Source organism: Stegastes partitus, unplaced genomic scaffold (assembly GCF_000690725.1).
Source record: "Stegastes partitus isolate 25-593 unplaced genomic scaffold, Stegastes_partitus-1.0.2 Scaffold1342, whole genome shotgun sequence".
NCBI classification, from domain to species: Eukaryota; Metazoa; Chordata; class Actinopteri; family Pomacentridae; genus Stegastes; species Stegastes partitus.
Genome location: NW_007579073.1, coordinates 862 through 21,474, shown reverse-complemented (window position 1 = coordinate 21,474; position 20,613 = coordinate 862). Strand labels below are relative to the sequence as shown.

At 42.4% G+C, this 20,613-nt stretch overlaps 1 protein-coding gene across 1 annotated transcript in view; it reads left to right on the top strand.

Annotated features, from left to right (window-relative positions):
• The window catches only part of LOC103369869 (calcium-activated potassium channel subunit alpha-1-like), a gene marked incomplete at its 3' end in the record, with an annotated part of 65,290 nt that extends 47,110 nt beyond the window's left edge, over positions 1 to 18,180 (top strand). The window contains exons 4-12 of the mRNA XM_008298710.1: positions 2,587 to 2,680; positions 2,770 to 2,881; positions 9,098 to 9,173; positions 10,527 to 10,602; positions 10,733 to 10,903; positions 12,283 to 12,374; positions 17,698 to 17,808; positions 17,893 to 17,998; positions 18,098 to 18,180. Of these exons, the coding sequence (XP_008296932.1) occupies positions 2,587 to 2,680; positions 2,770 to 2,881; positions 9,098 to 9,173; positions 10,527 to 10,602; positions 10,733 to 10,903; positions 12,283 to 12,374; positions 17,698 to 17,808; positions 17,893 to 17,998; positions 18,098 to 18,180 (921 nt within the window). The remainder of the gene's footprint in view (positions 1 to 2,586; positions 2,681 to 2,769; positions 2,882 to 9,097; positions 9,174 to 10,526; positions 10,603 to 10,732; positions 10,904 to 12,282; positions 12,375 to 17,697; positions 17,809 to 17,892; positions 17,999 to 18,097) is intronic.
• Positions 18,181 to 20,613: the final 2,433 nt, after the last annotated feature.

The window sequence follows — 20,613 nt, the reverse complement described above, 5'->3', positions numbered from 1 at the left end:
TGCTTTTTTTTTTTAAGATGATCTCAGGGTTTCTATCAGAACAAATATAAGGTATGTCTGTTATATTCCTGTTAGCGTGTTTTCCACCCAGTTCAGGTGATCTTTGTGACCTTTCAGCGGATTTCATTCAAGGTCAGAAAGAAAAATAAACTCACGTGCAGCTTGAGGACCTTCTCCATGTGAGCTGCTCCGTCCTGTTTGATCTGAGCCAGAGAGGGACCGGCGCTGCTGTGGCCAGCGAGGGTTTGTGATCCATAACAGGCTTATTCCTCTTCCAAACCAGGCCTACTGGAACTCAATTATTTAGCACTGCAGGCCTTCCTCCGTTATACGGTCTGTCACCCTGCAATGACAGGGATTTGCCGGGCTGACGTGTCATTACAGTGAATAAGGGCAGAACCATCCAGCATGGTGGGACTATTCTTAGAGGTGCCAGAGAGAAGATTGGTTCGGATTTATTCCTGCATCTACAGGGTCGGTTTTGGGGGAAACACACATGTAGAACATACAGCAGCAGAATAAAGCAGAACTCAGCCCAAAACCCAGGAAGACAGATTTTAATCAGAACATGGACTCGTTCCATTTATATAATCACATCATTTACAGAAGTTCAGTGATTTACTGCAGTTTGTTGTTATTCTAGTAACAGAATGTGTGTTGTTTTGCTTTGAGGATGCTCAAAGCTTCATTCACTTTAATGCTTTCTCTGCATTTTTGAAGATTTTTGATTTACTTTCAGTCCACATGTGTTTCTGCTGCCTCAAACTCACATCTAGACATGAGTTCAGATCTTGCCAACATAACAAGACACAAAATACAGAACTCCAATCACTAAAAATTAAATCATAGAACGGTTTTACAGTTTATCCACAAAAATACAGCAGAAAACAAGTCCAGCAGCATTACGGTGCATCTGCAGGGAGATCTTACCTTCACCCAGCTGGACTCATACAGGTTCTGACTTCTAACAACAAGACCTTTATGAACATCAGAATGAGTTGTGAGTTCGATGAGGATGATGAGTGTTCTTCATCCCACCGCCGACCTCTTGATCATCAGCCAGAAGATCAGCCGAGTGTCACGGCGGCCTGTCGGGTCGGTTCAGAATAATCCCCCAGGTACTTAAATGTCACTTTATGAACTCCGTGAGGACAGCGCTTCATCAGAGGGGGTCTGCTTTTTTTCTTTTTATTCATTTATTTATTTATTATTTTACATAACAAAAGCAATTTGCTTTAATCCGGCCGGTATTAACCGGCACCGGGGCGGCTGCAGCTGTTGAGGGATGTGCAGTAGTGGAGCTGCAGGTCCACGAACCGACACTCGAAAGCAAACTAGAACCCGCTCGGCACTACCGTTGTTCATACCTGTGCTTCAGGGCTTCTGCTCATCTTGTGATCTGTTAAACTGACAAAAACATATTTTTTCTGGCACCAGTTGCGCGAGTTCACAAATTGAGAAGACGGAGCTCCAGAGTAGTTTTTCCTTCTCGATAGATAATTTTCGAGGCCTGAGGAGGCAAAAGGATCAAACAATTCAAAAATATAAGATTATAGAAAAGTAAAAATCTACAATCCTATATCAATATGAAATATAGAAACCACTGCTGATTGTATGATTGTTTATTATGACTGAATGCTTGATCAAGAATCTTCCTGCAATAAAACTCATCACAGCCTCAAACTCAAAGATTTGTGTATAAAAAGAGGAAATTAATGATAAAGAGAAAGTTGCTGCTCATGGATTTTCTGAGCTAATCAGAGGGTCATGGTTTCATCACCACAGCGCTGACTTTCATTCTAACACAACTAACATCACTACGGTAATTAATTAATTTCATTCAGCTGTTCATTCTAATGGTTTATTAATCTACATCACAGTAAGTTCATTAACTTGTTCTACTCTGGATGTACATGAAGCCTGTGTTTTCATTCTCGGTGTGAATAATGAATTGAGCCTTTCTTTGTTTGTTTGACTTCCAGGTGGTGGATGTTGGTACACAGTCAGACTAACCTCTTACATTCACGTTGACATGGTTAATTATTTCTCTTTATTTGAATTCTTAGTGCCAGATACGAGCGTTTTGAGGGTGAGACTTCACTACATTGCTAGCATTTGCTATGGCTGCCTGATTTCATAAGAGGAGACATGAACCCTGCATGCTTTTAACCCTTAAACGACTGCCTTGGCTCTGCATTCCCATCACGCTTCAACTAATATTTGTGTCCGTGAGATGGGAAAGTAATGCAGCGCCACGCTTCAATGTGAACTATTGCACCTGGAATACAACATATTCCTCAGACAGACTGCTGTGCAGTTATTTAAGGGTTAATCAGGTATATCGACGAGGTATTGCTTGTCTGATGATTAATGCATGCCCTTTCTCAACAGAAAACCGTTGGAAAATACCAACTATTGCACTTTTTTTGAACACTTATGTTCCCCTTCTGTTGGAAATCTTAAAAATGCAATTTCAGGAAAAGAAGAATGCATCTTTTATGTTTTACTGTTCTTGACATGTTGTTATAACGTTTTTTCTCACTCTGCCTTTGGACATAAACACACTTTGTTTTTTGTCTCTGACAGTCCGATCGAGTCGTGTCAGAACTTCTACAAAGACTTCACGCTGCAGATCGACATGGCCTTCAACGTCTTCTTCTTGCTGTACTTCGGCCTCCGTGTGAGTGACGTCGGCTGGTTTAAGAACAAAGCAGAGCCTCTCTTATCGCAAAGTGCTGAGTCTGACTTCTGTACGATTCACTTCCACAGTTTATTGCTGCCAATGACAAGCTGTGGTTCTGGCTGGAGGTGAACTCGGTGGTGGACTTCTTCACGGTCCCTCCGGTGTTTGTGTCGGTGTATCTGAACAGGAGCTGGCTCGGTAAGAAAACACACAGCTCGGCTCAGACAGCGGACCCAGCAGCATCCTGTGGTGCCACCCAGTGGACCGAACTGGTCTGACGGCTGTCGCTGAACGCACCACATAATCTCAGCACATCACTGAAGCTGCGAAACGGGAACTTGTTGGTGTTTAGCGGTCGTGGACACGGCGGCGCTGTTGGCCATACGAGTCTGATACTTCTGTCACGACATGAACTTTGTGTTGGCATGTTGCATGACACGCATGAACAATCCGAATGATTCCCATTGAGGACAGAGTGCATCAAATTAAAACCTCTGCCACAGCACAGCATGACAGCTGATTAGCATGATGACTCCAAAGCCTTTCTCAGAGTTACTGGTTGAACTCATGCTGGTTTTGCTTGACAACAGTATCAGACGGAGTATGGCTGAGCCGGGTGTGTCGTCGGTGTGGTTTTCTGTCCATCCCATGTGTTTTGTGCTCGCTGCGGTTGTCATTCACTCGACCTTCACCTCTCCAGCAGGCCTCTCCAGCACACCTGCAATAACACTCGAATGAAATCACGGCGTGATTGAAAAGTACGCGAATGGATCAAAACAGGTAATAGGCTTTGTTGGAGGCTGCAGCGCCAGAATAGAAGTCAATCTGCTAAATGTGTGAAGCTCATCACTCGGAGAGGTCTGTGAGGAATTACAGGATTAAGAGGGATCATTCTTTTCTCTTTTTTTTTTTTTCTGTTGTTGCTGCATTTCAGGTTTTTCGAGCTACTTTTTCTCCTCCTGTCAGCTGAGGAACAAAGCTGCCACGGAGCCTTCGCTCAGCAGCAGCGAGCTGCTTCAGAGCGGCTGTGACGGCCTGATGGCTGCGGTTGCGTAATGCGCCCGTGGATTTTCCTCTGGGCTCATCTGCTGTGACTTGTGGTTTGAAAACAACAAAACTAGAAGAAGGTAGAGCTGGCTGCTGGCTGCTGTTGCCATCTAGTGGACATGTGGGAGTATAGCTCTGATGATAGTTTCCCTCCCAGTGCTGCTGGTGTTCTGTCAGCTGCATCGTGTGGACAGTTACTGGTTTGTGAGGAGTCCATGTTTGTTGGTCACCTATCCGTAGTCTTTCTACTCTGCTTGGAGTCTTTATACGGTGGAATTTCTGTCTTTTTTGTGGCTGTTTTACATGCGTAGTTTGGAAACGTGTGCATTTCAGGGTCAACTTTTTAAAATGATTTGGCTGTTTTCTACTTTAGTGCTGACTTTTGAACACAAATACATGTTTGTGTAAATGCATACGGATAAAATAGATGTTTTACTCGCCTCTCTGGTAATTCTGACGAGCCAAGACAGTCTAATATTTATTTGTAGAACTAAAGTATAAATTAAATATTAAATTAATTGATGCAGACAGAGTTCATTATTATATTTTAGCTTAATGTAATTGACATTGCACTGACTTAAGTAAACGAACAAAGACAGCGATGACGTGTTTTCAGATTAAATGGAGACCAAACAGGTTAGAACATGTTTTAAAACGTAGATATCACCATGAGACGTCTTTAATTTATTGCTTTGAATAATCATTTGAAATAAAATTTTTCTGAACTTGTATGCTTAAATATCCAAATAAGGTTTTATAAATCTAAAAAAAAAACAGTCCTCATGTGAACTTCATTTCCAGAACAGAAATCTGAATGTCAGATATAATTTTTCTTTCATCTTGCTGACATGTTAGAGCGTCAGGTTTTCACAGAGGGGATTTTTCAGATCTCTTTTTTATCACTTCATAAATCAGAAAATACTGTCAACACCCAGAGAAAAATCCATTTTTTCCATGTATTCATGAATAAAACGCTCCATTATTCAGGCTGTGAATGGTGAATGAACAAACCTCTCTATAGCAGCCTTCAGAATAAAACCGGAGCGTTTGGAGTCTGTCCGTGTTAATGAAATACAGATTTCTGGCTCAGAATGTGAAAGAAAACTCATTTTGAGAAAACTGCCTCTATTGTAATTGAAAGTTACAGACGCTGAGCACAAAGTGTAGTGAAATAAATAAACCGCTAAATGTGTGTCTGGGATGTTTTCTCTTCATTAGTTTGAAAGAAAAATATCCTGAAGTCTCAGAAGTGACCAGTGCATGAAACAAAGCATCAGCCTGCAGAAATCTAACGCTAAAGACTCATCTGTTAGATGAAAATCCAACAGTTTCCTTCATTAACAAATAACCTGCAGATTACTACTGAAATCCAAAAAAGAAAGAAACTACCTATCTAAATTTCATCCATGGTGATGAAAGATATTACATTTAGAATGATGTGAAGAAGAGAAAAGCAAAAAAAAATATTCAAATTTAAGAGACAAGTGACAAAAATCTGTCCTAGATTATCTGATAGTTGCAGATTAGTCTTATTTCTATATCCAGTCTAATAGATAAACTCATCTAATCTAATCTAGTTTGTAAGATATCACAACGTTCTCTTGTCGTGACTCATATTTCAGAGCATCGGAGCCTTTTTGGGTTCAGTTTGCAGAGGACCGGTTGGTTCTGGTGGCTGTTCTGGCTTCGTTCCTCGGAGTTCGTGGCTCAGCGTGAGCAGCAGTGATTGTGTTGCTGCCGGTTGTGTAGGTGGTGTTCTCTCTGTTGTCTGACTTCTGACTGTGTTCCACACCAACCAGAACCAACCAGAACCAACCAGCACGTCCGTCACACGCCGGGTGTTCAGAGAGGAGCTCAAACACACACGATCCATACAGCTCGTCTGGATGACGTCGGACCTGCTCGTCAGTGTTCATGTGTTCTCAAAGGCCTTGTTCATAAAACCTACATGTGACTGAAAAAACAACAATTATTCATAAAGTCCAATCGTTTTCCTGCTTCAGCTTCAGGATGCTGCTCACGCTGACTCACTGTCTCACTGGAGGCTTCAATAGTAGCACCTGTGCTTCTCCTCAAACTGTCTGCTGAGAGAGATTCACAGATTAAAAATAATATTCAAAATGAACACTGATCAGAAAAAAATGGACCAACGTTTCCTGTTTTTGTTTTTTCCTTCCAGTGAGAGGAACAACAGTCCTAATCTCTCCCAGTAGGGTCAGTGAACAATCGGTGCTGGACGGATTAGTTTGGTTAAACGGCCGTCGACCAGGTGATGAGGCGGCTCAGCGGGGTTCGCTCGCAGCTGTCCAATCTGCCAAACCGCCAATCTGCCCGTCCTGCTGTCTGAACATTCGGACACAATCACAGTTTGCACTAATATTCCCTCATGTGCACATTTATGCTCGACAGGTTTGCAGGTTTTAGCAGAAAAACAACCTGCAGGCGGCGAATAGACGCTGTTTTTACTGCAGAGTCTGGATTTAGAGGCTTCACGCAAGTGTGAAATATAAACATCACATTTATCTCTGACAGGGAGAATAATCCGCTGCTCTTCCAGATAAGATGTTCGTGTCTTGGTGGCAGCCACATGTTGAAGTGTAAAAACACAGAAAGAGGCTTTTAGTATTAACGTGTCCTCTAATGCAGACGCTGGAAAGCAGCAGCTGATAACGTTCAGCAGGTGTCAGAGGTTGTGGAAAAAGATAAACTAGGAATGGTTGTACTTTACAGTTCTGTCATCTTCATGTTTTAGTCATTTTACTGGAACTAACTGTGTTTGATCAGAAAACTGCATCATGTGTGGAGGAAAACTGAGAACCAGCTCATGTAGCTTCTGGTTTTTCAGTTTAGTTGCTCAGTGTTGAGTTTACAAGCAGCTGATTAACTTCTAGTCCATAATGTTTTATTACTGGAACATTTATGCTCCATATGTGTTGACTCTTGGTGGATTTTTGCTTAAAGATAAACCCTGGTCGGTGGTTTCCAGTCTTTTGTGATGCCTCAAGTCTTCTCGTGACTCCACATCAGCCGACGCTTCAGTCTCCAAACAAACAAAGTGTTTTATTTACAGCTTTCGACTTGAACTCCAACCTTCTGCATCACAGTGAGCTGCTAATGAGCGTATCTACCGAACCCAGACGCCCTGCTGGGATCGCTGTTTGCTGCTGTGATTGGACGTAGTGTCCCCTCTGATGTGATGCTCACATATGATGCTTCTTGTAGGCTTCCGTAAGTCGGCCAATCAGAAGAAAGTGGGCTTCCAGTGAGGGGGGGACCGAACTAAGGGGGCTACATGAAGCGACCAAACACGATAAAAGGTCTGACGTGATGCGAAGCTGCTCTGGTGAACTTCCACAACAACAACAGCACAGAGCTGGAAGTGAGCGTGATGCTCCTCTTCAGCAACAATAGCAGTTATGACATCAGCTGTGATTAATTTCAGGATTATTGCAGAAGGACTAAATCCATAGAACAACACAATGAGCGCCATAGCTCCTCATCCCTCCATGCACAGCTTTACTGGCTGTTCACATGACTCGTGTTCTGTCGTGAATGTGAGGCAGCGAGACACGCTGTGCTTGTCCAAGATTAGAGAATGAAATTTGGTTTGTCAACAGCAGTTGTGGTGTCACAGGGATGAGATGTGGGCTGCATTGTGAGGCCAGCTGATGGACAGACTTGCTGCGTGGCCTCTTCCTTTCCCTGGATGAATCCTAAAGGAGCTTACACTCTAATATCCTGATGGGGAAAGGGTTTGCTTTAAGCTTGGCCAACGCGCCTGATCGCCGTGAGGATACGGTGAAGTTGCGAGGTGAATCACATCAAAATGCTTCTTCATACAGGAGCTGTTTCTGACGCCGGCCGGTTGGGCGCGAGCACCATTAAACCACCTGAGCGTGTTTGTGGACTTCTTTCTTTTTTCTGAGGAGGATCTTTTTGCTGCTCAACATCTGGAACAGTGAAGGTGTGGCAGTGAAGCAGGTTCTGGACTTGCAGCTGGAAACTTTTGCCTGAAATTTCCAGACATGATTCCCACTAAGATGTTAGTGTACCGGGGGCCCGATGGAGGCACGCGCTCTGAGGCGGCTTCTGACACAAGGAGACGCAAGAAGTCGACCGGGGAGCTCTTCCAGAAGGGCTACCGGGTCAGGATGGGCCACGGGCAGGTCACCGACAAAGAGGACCAGGACAGCATCTGCTACAGCCTGGGTGCATGCTTCCATGTAATCTCCTACTGGGGTAAGACCTGCGGGATATGAAAACGAGGGGGAATCTCCTCTAAAGCCGAGTCCTGGCGTGTCCAGAACTCTTTGGACTCTGTGTGTAAGCTGGAGCAGTTTCAGGATTTGCTCCGTATTACGTTTCCCATCTGGCAAACAAGCACTTGAGATGAAAAAAAAAAAAGGAGTTTTGGCAAAGGCTGGCCGCGGTTCACTTTGTAAATCACTATTTATTTCTGTTTTGTTTTTTTTGTTTGTTGGCAGAGGGATCGCCGGTAACGTCTTTGATTTGTGTCATTTGGCATCAGTGCAGATCCGTGTCAGCAGGGGAGTTTGTCAGCCCGATTAATGACGGTGGAGATGGATTTTACTTGATTGCTCACTTCTAGCTGAGGTGGCTTTTATTGTTCGTGCAGCTCTGACACAGTCGACGCAGAACCGAGCTGGTTGTGTGAATCATTTGGCTTTTGGACTCAGGTGGGAGGCGTTTAGTGAAACATAAACAACAAGGGGTGTTCTTCTTTATTAAATGTGGTTTTCGAGCAGCTTTCTGACACAGAACCGAGCAGTAATGAGGCTGTGAGCTGACGTCCATGCAGCGTGCGGTGCAGCGGTCGTGTGGAGGAGATCAGGCTGCTGTCATGTTGCCGTCGTGTCGTCCTTGAACTCTTGGCAACAGGCTCCATTTTTTTTCTCCCAATAAATGCCCTCAGATTCAGGATTTGACGTCACATCTGTTTACTCATTTAATTTGCTGTGACGGCGTCCACCTGCCTTTACTCTCTAATCCAGGAGTTTTATCCGGCATGAATGAAGCATGTATCAGGTAGAGGCCGGTGGACGGCGGGGCGCCTCACATTAGAACAGGTTAGGAGCTGAGGGAGACGTATCTGGGATGTGGAGCTCGCTGTGTCGTATCCTAAAATCGTTCTGTTAGTGCTCAGAGTCGCCTGATCAGTCGGAATTTACTTTTTTTGTTTTTTAATCAATATGAATCCAATGAAGCTGATAAACATGGATGAAAGCATGAAAGGTACGACGATGCTGATGCTGATGCTGATGCTGTTGAACCCGATCGACTGCTGCTGTCTGACTTGTTGCTAATCATCTCTTGTAATTTCTTTATGGTCTTTTTTTCTTTTCACAGGTTTGAGGTTTTTAAGGGCCTTAAGGTTGATACAGTTCTCTGAAATTTTACAGTTTTTGAATATACTAAAGACAAGGTAAGTGTCCTGATGCTTCCTCTCACACTTTGCAGACTGTCTGTCACTTTCCTCCTGCTGTATGTGTGCATGCACGGACCTGGTTTTATGTTGAAGGATAAAACGTCATCTTTCATTTCTTTTGGTTAACATTAACTTTACTCTTGTGTGTCGTGCACTCTCTGGACGTTACGCTGTACGATTCAGTCTTTTCTATTTGTGCTATTTGTGCTCAGAATTAAAGCTTTTAGCACAGATGTCAGAGAGAGCTTATAGCGCTGCAAAATGCTGTAGAATAATCTCCTCGCTCAGATGATGGTAAAGACAGAGCACACGAAGGATGGAGGTCATGCAGCCGCTGGGCTGCAATAAGTCCTGCAGAATATTACTTAAATATCCAGCCATGAAGACTTTTGGTCCCTCGTTTACATCTGTATGAGTCACATTGTTCACATGCATGGATGAAAATGTGACTCTTATGGTAGCATGACAGCAAGACAAGCAGCGTGTGCATCAGACAGGTCATTAGACACATGAATGCAGGTTTAGGAGTTAACTGTGTTGTGTTGCATGTTGTTGTTCTCACAGCGTCAGTAGCTCCAGACTAACCCTGTTCATAATGTTTACCATCAGGGTCCTTCTGCTCGACCGTCTCTGATTCGCTTGAAACTTTTTTATTGTGAGCTGTGAAGTTTTAGATTTACACATTTTATACTTTCTGAGATTTTTCTATTTATTTTTTTAATTGCCCCTTTGACCCACTTTCAGCACTTTTTTTTCTCGCTTCTTGACATTTTCAGCTTTGTTTGAACCACAACACCTCAGGAACTATTAAAGATAAAACATGTTTTACTGCTATTTCTCATCAAGTCATTGATTTAAAGTATTTTATTATATTTTAATATTGTATCTGCGATGTAGGTAGATCTAATACTCTCTGATCGTTGAGCACACACTGAAATAAATAATGCAGACGTCAACTAGTGATATTTTATTAACCATATTTAACTGCGTGTCACAATAATACAAACAAAACATGTAAAATACTTTTTATATGAAATACTTCATCACAAAAAAGAAGAAAAAAATGTTTTAGTGGAACTTTTATGACTGATTCAGTATAAAAAGTTGCACCACAAAAACAAAATGCTGCATCGAGTAATTTAAGAACAAACTACAAAATATTTCCTCCAGATACAAACATCTTGTTTTGTTCGCTAACCGCTGATATTAAAATATTCAGGCAGATCAGAGACGATCAAGCAGACGCTGTTCTAGAAATTCGACCCGTTTATGATGGAATGGTGAAAAACAACGACACGCTTTGGTTTCGGTTATATTTCATCTTTTATTGTCTGGCTCTTTCTAAAATAGCAACTCGATTAAGCTGGTGAACCTGTGTTCAATCTTCATAAGCACATGGCTAACTGCAGCAGGCTTCATCCACTTGGTAAGTCAGTGGCGGCCGTCTAACGTAAGGAGAAAGTCTTGTAATGAACCCAATGGCTGCACCAACGATGATTCAAAATACCTGACAGTTGTGTGTGTTTTTGTTGTTCAAATGTCGACTTGTCTTCCAGGTGGAAAACTCAGGGGATCCTTGGGAAAATTTCCAAAATTCCCAGGCACTTTCCTACTGGGAATGTGTCTACTTACTCATGGTTACAATGTCCACTGTTGGCTACGGAGACGTTTATGCCAAAACCACACTGGGCCGCCTCTTTATGGTCTTCTTCATCCTTGGTGGTTTGGTAAAAAATACCTCTTATTACTTATCCCTGCTTTAACTCCTCCATGCAACCAGTCATCACAGCCCGCCAGGTGTTCGTAAAACGCCGGGGCTCGGCTCAGGAGGCCGTTCACCTGTTGTTCACACTGAGCAGTATGTTGCATGTCATGTATCAGCATTTGTTCTGTTACACATTGACTCCTATATGACAATAACGTGTGCATAATCTGTTGTTAACCTGTAAAAGTGCGACGGTTTCAGGTGACTCCGCCCTCCTGCTTCTCCTCCCTCTTTCCAACAAACACCGTGAGCCGGGGATGATTTATCACAGCCCAGCTTTATGGATGTAGCAGCATGTCTGTGTCCTCAGCTTCAGTCCTAATCTGACAGAAAATATCATTTCTGGGATTGACCGGACCGGAGGAAGTAGCCAGAGATGGTTTAGAGGGCACCGCCAGCCGGATTATAAAGTATTATTCAGGACGGACTCGCTGTTTTGTTTTCTGTCTCTTTTTGATGATCAAAACCTTGTAAATGGCAGATTTCAGACTCACATTTTTTATTAAACCAAGAAGGTCGCAGCCATTAAAGTGATCGCTCAGTGTAAACATCAAGTAGCTTAAATTAATAAAAATGTGATATAAAATACACGACGGGAGGATTTTTCTAAACTTAAAGAAACTTAACTGACAAAATATTAAGAGGTTAAAGATCCTCTTTTATTTAAAGGCACTCATTCTGTTTTTTTCATCTAATTCATTTTTCATTGCAGCATCACAGATCAGTTGTTTTAGCATCTAAATGCTACGTTTTCAGTCTCTGCCTTGATTTAAAACGTGACCTTATCGATGGAAGCCACACTTCTCGATGGCGAACACTGATTCCTCCTCCTTAGTTTGTAGAACGTCAACAACAAACAGCTGTTTTGTGGTGAGTCCAGGCGGCTGGAGGGTCGTACAGCTTGCCATCCATCTTGCGGCGCTTCAAATCAACCCGACACGCGTGTTTGTTGGACGAAACATGGCACATAAGGCTTCTTCTTGATTTTTTACGATGACTATTTTTCCCGCTGCAGATCGACACACCGCTCATCATTTTTCTCCTTTTTTCTTCCAAAACCTTTTTTTAGCCTTTTATTTTTCATTTTCATTCTTTTTCTCGATATTTGGGATGTAACACCTTCGGGTTACATTCGCTCGGTTTCCCTTCAGTTAACCTGAATGAAACACACATTTATTTTCTTTTTCCATCCCCTGCTAACCAACAAGCATCAAACTGCTCCTGAGCGTACACTCGTGCTCCTCTTCCAGACTTGACAGATTTCTTTAAACTTAGAGGGCCTTGCTCTTCTTTGCTTGTCTTTTTTTTAGTCTCTGCTTCTGTCTCCTATCTTCTCCTTAGGCCATGTTTGCAAGCTACGTCCCTGAAATCATAGAGTTAATAGGAAACCGCAAGAAATATGGTGGTTCCTATAGTGCGGTTAATGGGAGAAAGTAAGTATTCAAGGAGGCTCTACTGCCTCCGCCGCAGTAGAACTTCTCTGCATGCCCTTTTCTTTTTCTTTTTCATGCATGTAGGCCATGTTTGCTCGCTACGTGCCAGAAATTGCTGCTCTCATCCTTAATCGGAAGAAATATGGAGGGAGTTATAACTCGACCAGAGGCAGAAAGTAAGTCAAATGAATCGAAACAGCAAACTTGTACTGGTGTGGTTTTGTGTGACTCAAGTGGCCCTCTCATAAAGAGGCGACTGATCTCTGCTCAAGTGGACGTCATGAGACTGTGATTTGAGATGTAACGATCTCAATTAGCACTGAAGTCACACCGTGACTGAAGAACTTGGCCATGATTCATGTGTTTACTGTACTGCTGCTGCTTGTCATGAATGAATGTTGGCTTTTACACTGCAAAGAAATCTCCTCTTAACACGAGCTTTTTGTTTATTACTGACTCCTGAAGGTTCTGTTTTCCTAAAACGAGTGAACAAACCTGCTTGTTGGATTGTTTTTGTGCACAATTCAACGTGTATCAGGCAGATTTGTTCACTTGTGTTAGAATAACAGGACTTTGGGAGCTCAGAAATAGACAGAAATGTCTGGATAAGACAGATATCTTTTCTGTGTAATCATGTAGACGTATTGTTGTTGTCGTGCTTAAATGTGACACATGGAGGATTTTCTCACTGTGATGGAAAACGTTCACTTTGTTTGCATGTGTAGAATAATGAAGGCTCTGCTGACTTCAGTGGTGCCAAAGCTTAAATCAGTAACTTCATCAAATAGCTCCCACAGTGATTACAGGTAGACGAGGGTATAAAAGACAGTACAGCAGCAGAGAACAACCAGCCAAAGTGTTTTAAGGTTCTAAGGTTACACATTAAGGGTAAGAAGCTACGACATTACATATAATGAAGATTTATCTGACTGTTAAGATTAAGAACGTTCAGTATTAGACAGTATAGCAAATTACCTGACTGATTAATAGAAAGAAGGTTTAGACTCTACAGAATTATACAGAGGAGTCATAAAGTCAGAGATAAACAGCAGCATCTGTCTTCGCTACCAGTGGAACATATTGAACTGAATCTGGTGGTTTTAGGATTATTTAAATGTTCAATCTTTAGGATTTCAGCCCTGGTTACTATGGAAACGCCTGATGTTCACATGGTATTAGCACAATAATCTCATATTGCAGGGAGGGAATCTGAATCCACAGCGGGAGCGTCGACTCCTACCAGTAAAACCACTACAGAGACAAAGACTTCCAGTAAATATCTACGTAAATGTAAATGCGTCTGTGATGGAAACACGCTGATGGATGAACGCTGCAGCTTCTGGTGTTTTTGCAAAATCCACAAACAGAATAAATGCAAAGTAAAACCAGCATTTATGACAAAATTTGGTGCCTTTTTGAGAACGTTGAGAAAAATATGTGCTTTTTTTTTTCTTTCTGAATTTCTGCCCTTGTGTCTTATAAAACCTCAAGATTCAAGATTCAAGCTTAACTTTACTTTATTTATCTTGGACTCTTCACTTAGCTGCAGCCAACACAAGCAAACAGGGACAACACAGTTAATAGACAGAATAAATACATACATCAGGCAAAAGCAGAATAAACATGAACATCATAGTCTAGCTTCATGAGTCTAAAACATGTCATTTTAAGTCATGCATTGACCAGTAAAATGATTATTTCCAGGAAAGTCTGAGTATAAACAGAAAATAAGAAAAACAACCTGCAGTCGCCCTTTAACTTTTCTTTGTAGGATGAAGGACTTTTCAGCGACTTTTATCAGTCAGACGTTACAGCAGCGCTCGCTTCAGGACCGGTACAGACAGAGTTAATAAAAAATAAAACTAAACAAGATCAGAACAAAAAGGTTTTTCATAAATCCACGGATGGCGTTTCCTCGCCGTTTATGGTACGATGAGAAAATCCTCCATGTTTGGTGATGTCGTGTAATTAAGCTGCTTACTGTCGGTGTGTCAGATTTGTGTTTGTAATCAAGTGTCTCCACTCATTCACATGATTTGATTTGATTCACTCATCTTCCCCTCATCTCCCACGTTAGACACCAGACACATTCTCTAACTAGCATCAGATCAAACCAGACGAGAAGAAGGATGATCACAGCTTTAGTGTTGCTTTAATCATACAGTGTGTGGTAATAAAACCACAGAGAGGAGGGAGAGATCAACAGAGACAGCAAAGAAACAGAATAATAATGTATTTATTCTGATTAATTGATTTATAACAACATTTTATATAAGCAGTAACTGCTTTTTAAAACCAGCCATGCCTTTAAATACCAGACTCATACATTTGGTTGTGTGCCATTGCTTGCTTCGTGCTAGTTTTTTTAAATTTTCTGTTTTTCTGTGCTTGAAACACTCGTACCGCTCTGCTCTGCTGCTTTTATTTTCCACGCTTTGCTTTTTGAACATTCTTGGCCTTAATCTTCAGTCTGACCTACACCCTCAGGACTAAACACAATCCTCAGTTTTTAAATAAGACTTTCACATTTTCGGAAATTCTCTTATTCGCTTTCTTGCCGATTGTTAAATAAAAAAAGATCGATGTTTGTGTGTTAGCGATGGAGCTGCTGAGTCACAGCTCCTGGTTTGCATCAGCCTCCTCTGAGCTGCTGATGTGATTAAACGCAGGCCAACTTTGTGTCTCAAGTTCTTGCGTGAGGAGGCGGTACGGCAGGTGGTTCCTGTTTGGCCCAGTCTTGGAACACAGGAGGACCTCTGCTCCATTGATATGCTAATGGAGCCGTCACACCTCTTCCTGAATCCACACCACACTCACTGCTTAAGATGTTCTGGTAGACTCTAATGAAAAACATCGACTACCACCAGTTGTCCTACATGTAGTAAAGAACCAGATCATGGATGTAAGTTGAAGCCCGTCTGAACCCCATAAACCCGCCAGCAGTCCTAAAAGGCCATGTTATGTCGTTTTTAAAGTGCCAGAATTACATCATTTAGCAGAAAATGTAAAGACAGAAAGACTTTTCCAACATTTTTTGATCTGACAGCGTGTGATAAATCATGATGCCGTGAATATGAACCCTGTTCAGGACTTTGGGCTCTTTTGGACCTCAGGCCAGTTGGTTTAGGTGACAGGTTTTGGTTTTTTACTTTTGAAGATTTTGTTTTAAATATAGAAAGGGGGACATTTGTCAGCATTTGGAACCAAACATACGTCAACTTATCAGAAAACTTATTTAACACATTATAAAGTCTGTAATGAATACCAACACTTATTGTGCACAGATTCTTTGGGTCCAACGGACCCCCGAAGACCTTCTACGTCTGGAAACATGAAAGTCCTGGATATGGATAAGTTTAAAGTTTAAAATCAAGATATTTCATCGAAATCACGTTTCTCTACGTGTGTCGGTTAAAATTTTTAGCAAAGATAAATCCTTGTCCTGATCAGATTCTATAGAAGACAACATGTTCTCCTCAGAACGCAGAGACTCAGCTGCAAACTACAATCATGTAAGAAAACTTCTGGGCCTGTTTGTCTGAACTGAGCTCAGCTCTGGACTGTTTGTGTCGAGCAGAGAGAAGAGAAAGGTAGTGAAATATCTATAGGTCGTGTAGATTCCTTTTATCAGCATTAGTTGATTACAGTTCTGTTTTTTGTTTTTTTAATAAAATAAGCATTTAAAAAAAATCTACTTTTGTTTTTTTTTTTTTCTTTTATGAATATTGGCATCAAAACTGTGTCATACTGCACGAAAAAAAAAAGTTCTGTCTACATCTAGTCCTGGTTGCTCTGGTTCTGTAGAGGTGCAGGACTTCATGAAAATGAGTCCACAGCGAGTAGAACTGTACCAGAAGGACAAAACCTCCAGAAGCTGCTTCGGGTTCAGAGGGTCCAACTGGTCTTACTGTTCATAGATTTACAACATGCACATAGATCGGTTCAAAGCTTGTCATCCACACTCAGCTTCCAACAGGTCCACCGACAGAGAGACAACTACAGCCAGGATGCAATTAGCTTAGCTTAGCATTCAGCTCCCTGTAAAACCACGTTTGTTCGTTCTATTTTCTGTAGCGTGAGATGTGCTGAGAGACACATTGTCCACCTTAAGGCAGAGCTAGGCTAGCTGTTCCCCTGCTTAGAGTCCTTATGCTAAGCTAAGCTAATAGCAACACGACATCGATCTTTTTCTCTCGACTCTCGGCAAGAGTGCGAATAAGCGAACGTCCTTTTGTGTCCGAAGCTCTGCAGCTGTTTCTACAGACAGTGACATTCTGCTGGATGCCTCAGCGCTCGAAACGAAACGTGGCTTCTGGTGGCTGCTTTGGTTCTTCTGTCGCTCGCCGTAGTCGTCCTCGTGGTGAAGAAGTCGGACTTGGTTCGGGAAACTTTCTCAAACCAAGTCTGTGCTTCATTTGTTGGGTAGCTTAGCAGAAAACTCGCAGTAGGAGCTTCTTAGATTTAGAATGTTTGTTTGTTCTGTTTTCTATCATTTGAAATTGTTTATTTCAATTTTTCCTCTTTTTTTTTTACTATTATTAGTGATGAGTAATAATTTATGAAGAGTTTTTCTTCCCTGTGATGATGGTAGGTAGCTGACTCACAGGACTGGCTCCTTAGTCTGATTCTATCTGAGCAGTGGACTCAGTGGTAATACTCAGAACTGGATTCATCTCATCAGCAGGCATCAGTTTCCATTCTGACCTATTTAATGTCCTCATGGGCCGGACAAACCCGTCAGCGTCATTATTTCTTATTTTTCTTCCCTCCATCGTCTTTATTTCTACTTCCGGTAACTCTCATCACTCTTCACTGTTTTCCTTCACAAACGAGCAGAACACGTGGATTCAGAATAAACACAGAGACGTCCAGCTGTTCTTCCACAGCAGCGCTTCAGATGAAACGTTTACTCACATCTGAATAATTTTTAAACACAAATATGATGAAGTTATGTAGGACTGTGTCCAAACCGGGTTCCTTATATAAAGGCTCTGTGGGATCCAAATAGACTGTGTGCTGATTTCATAATCTCCATCTCAGTAAACTGATCCTTTATAATCTGATAGTGAAATCCACTCTGACCTCTCATTCAGCCGCCCAAACATCCCTCCTGTAGCGTCGTTTTGATCACTTCCATGTAGGTTTCCAATCAGTCACCATCACATCCCCCTCGTCTCCAGATCTCCATCTGATTCCAGGATAGACATGAAGATGAAACAACAGTTTGTTTCTGGGTTGTTGTTGTTGTTGTTGTTGTTGTTGTTGATGACTTTTGCTCTCACTGCGTTTTAGTTTCATTGCTGCTCTGCACCTCGTTTTCCAGGCACATCGTGGTCTGTGGTCATATAACACTTGAGAGTGTGTCCAACTTTCTAAAAGACTTCCTACACAAGGACAGGGATGATGTCAATGTAGAAATTGTTTTTCTCCATAAGTAAGTACAAAACTTCTTTGCTCATGAAATAAATTCTACGTGTCTCCTTGCAGATTTAAGGGCTTCTGACTGTTTTTCTTGTAGTATTTCCCCTAATCTTGAGCTGGAAGCCTTGTTTAAACGGCACTTCACCCAGGTAGAGTTTTACCAAGGGTCTGTCCTCAACCCACACGACCTGGCCAGAGTCAAGGTAACCCACAGACTGTTCTGCTGTGGCTCTGAACTGAACCATCATGCTGTAGTTTACCGCCTGACACTGACTTCATAACGCTGTGTGCCATGCTTTTAGATTGAATCAGCTGATGCCTGCTTGATCTTAGCCAACAAATACTGCGCTGACCCCGACGCTGAGGACGCATCCAACATCATGAGGTACCGTCAACCAACAGCAGGCTCTCCGTGATTCACCCGAATCTTCTCTGTTTGGCTTTTTCACTGATTCACTTTGTTTCATGTTATATTGGATTATAGTTTCTGAGAAAAATACAGATTTTTGGACCAACTGCAGTTATTTTAAAGCTCTCGTACTGTGACTCTTTTCAGCAAATTAACAAAAGTCTTCAGAATGTGTCTGTCAGTTTTTCGGCTCAGAGAACATAGCTGGTGTTAGTCAGCGTCTGTAGCCCCGCCCCCTTCAGGAAGACAATTTCTCTGAGTAATAATCTTACATGAAGACGTTTGCCAAATGCAGAGGTGTACTTTGGCTCTTAAGTGACTACTGGTGAGCATGTCGTCTTAACGGGCTGCAGTTCATGTTCCTTCTCTGGTCAGACACCTGGAACATCATTAGGATGCCGTATATGTGAGCCCAGAGAGCAGGAGAGAAGGAAACAGATGTAAAAACTCTCTGAGTTTATGTTGCATGGAAGAACCCTCCAGTCCTCGTTTATTGGTTTTAAATCATCTCTAATTATCCCTCAGCTTTAGAACTTTAGAGCTCTGACCTTGTTGCTCATGGCAATGTTAGCCCAAGTAACACTGAGGTTTTATTGTAGCCGTGGAGACGGTACCATCAGTAATAAAAGTCATTCACTCAGGCTTCCTTTTCTCTGGATCCTGGGACAGTATGAAGACTCTTGTGTTCATTCCTGAGGTCCACAGCAGAGCGTCGGTGAGCTTTGCTTGCACCAGAAGCAGCTCTACACAGTGAACAGACCTGGTAGACGTGAGGCAGCTGCTCACTCTGCAAGCAGCAGACAGGAGAAGGCAGGAATACATGCATTTTTAACTGGATCAGTTGGTACCAACTAAACGAACTTCTGAGGTGCTTATAAAGCTAAGAGGCCATCTAGTGGTGGTTGGGTTTGAAGAATGGCAGAGGTGAACCTCTTCATATATACCTCCAACTTTATAACAACCACAAAGCACAATAAAATGGATTCTCACCATACGGGACCTCTTCGTAGTGTTCAGGGATTATCAGGTGGTTGTTATGTAGGAGGACAAATGCTTTCAGACTGATGGGAACTTCCTGTTTACCTCAGTGGATGCTTCTCTTGTGGCAGCAAATAATAACAAAATGAAACCTTTTTTTTTTTTTTTTTTTTAAATCTAACAATGTTAGGAAGCTTAAAATGTGCTACAAGAATAATGAAAACTATATATATATATACATATATATTAGAGATGCGCCAATCCGACACTGGTTATGTGTATCGGGCCGATACTGGACGAAATTACGGTACCGGATGATTTCCTTCACAGTGGTAACTGGCCGATCCGATACCGCCACACACACACAATCCTGTCTTCCGACACATCCACGTGTTCGTCTGCTCATTGGCTACAAATTTACAGCGTCAGAGAGTGTCTGCAACCCGACTGATCGAATCTACAAGGGTGGGACTTGTGCGGACCGGGTTGACTGACTGAGACACTCCATTGGCTCTTCAGGCTGTCACTCACCCCCAAAGCCCTCCTATTGGCCAAACTAGGTGTCAATCAAAGGCTGAGACGTCCGTCTAGCTGCCTGTAGCGCTTTCAGCGCGATCTGAAATAGATTCAGGATGATTTTACCAGAAGAATGAATAAAACAGCCGGAGCTGATCTCAAGCTGGGAAGACATTACTGCAGAATTTGTGCCTTTGAGGATCTAATACGTTTTACGGACCGAATTATTTTACGGGATGATGTTGACTGGTTCTGTCCGGACAGAATGAGACCAAGCTGGTGAGGAATGAGCGATGTTTGAGCTGCAGAGAGCCTTCAAAAGTAAGAAAACTCGGATTTTAACATTTTGCTCTTCTGTACAAAAAGCTCTTTGTGTCAACGCTGTGGTTGCTGCAGGTCAAAAAGGTTTATATCATCGGAAAGAGGAGACTCTGAGCTTTCATCTGATGTGTATATTGTCGGGACATGTGATTGTGGAGCATGAGCACATCTGGCTGTAATGTGTTTGGAAAGTGGTCACGTCCCGCCGGGCCGTGGGAGCGGTACGGGGTTAAAAATGCTGTTCTTAAATATATATATATATTTTAAATTGGAAGTATATTTTGAGTGAAATCAATCTTTCAAACTACGTCGCGCACCCGAACTACAAGCCGTGCAGTTATACAGCCGTAGAAGACGAGTACAGCCCTCTACGTGCAGCCCTGTACGTGCGGTCAGAGCCGGCCTAGGCATAGGCAGTATAGGCAAATGCTAAGGGCGCCGACATCCACGGGGGGCGCCACAAGCTTGCGAGGCTAACTGACATGTATTCAGGCAAGTATTTATCAACAAGCGCCGATGCAGTTTCTCTACCTTTAGCAGCAAAGACGTTACGTTAGCGTCTTAGCTGCTAACGTTCGCAACAAAGACGTTACG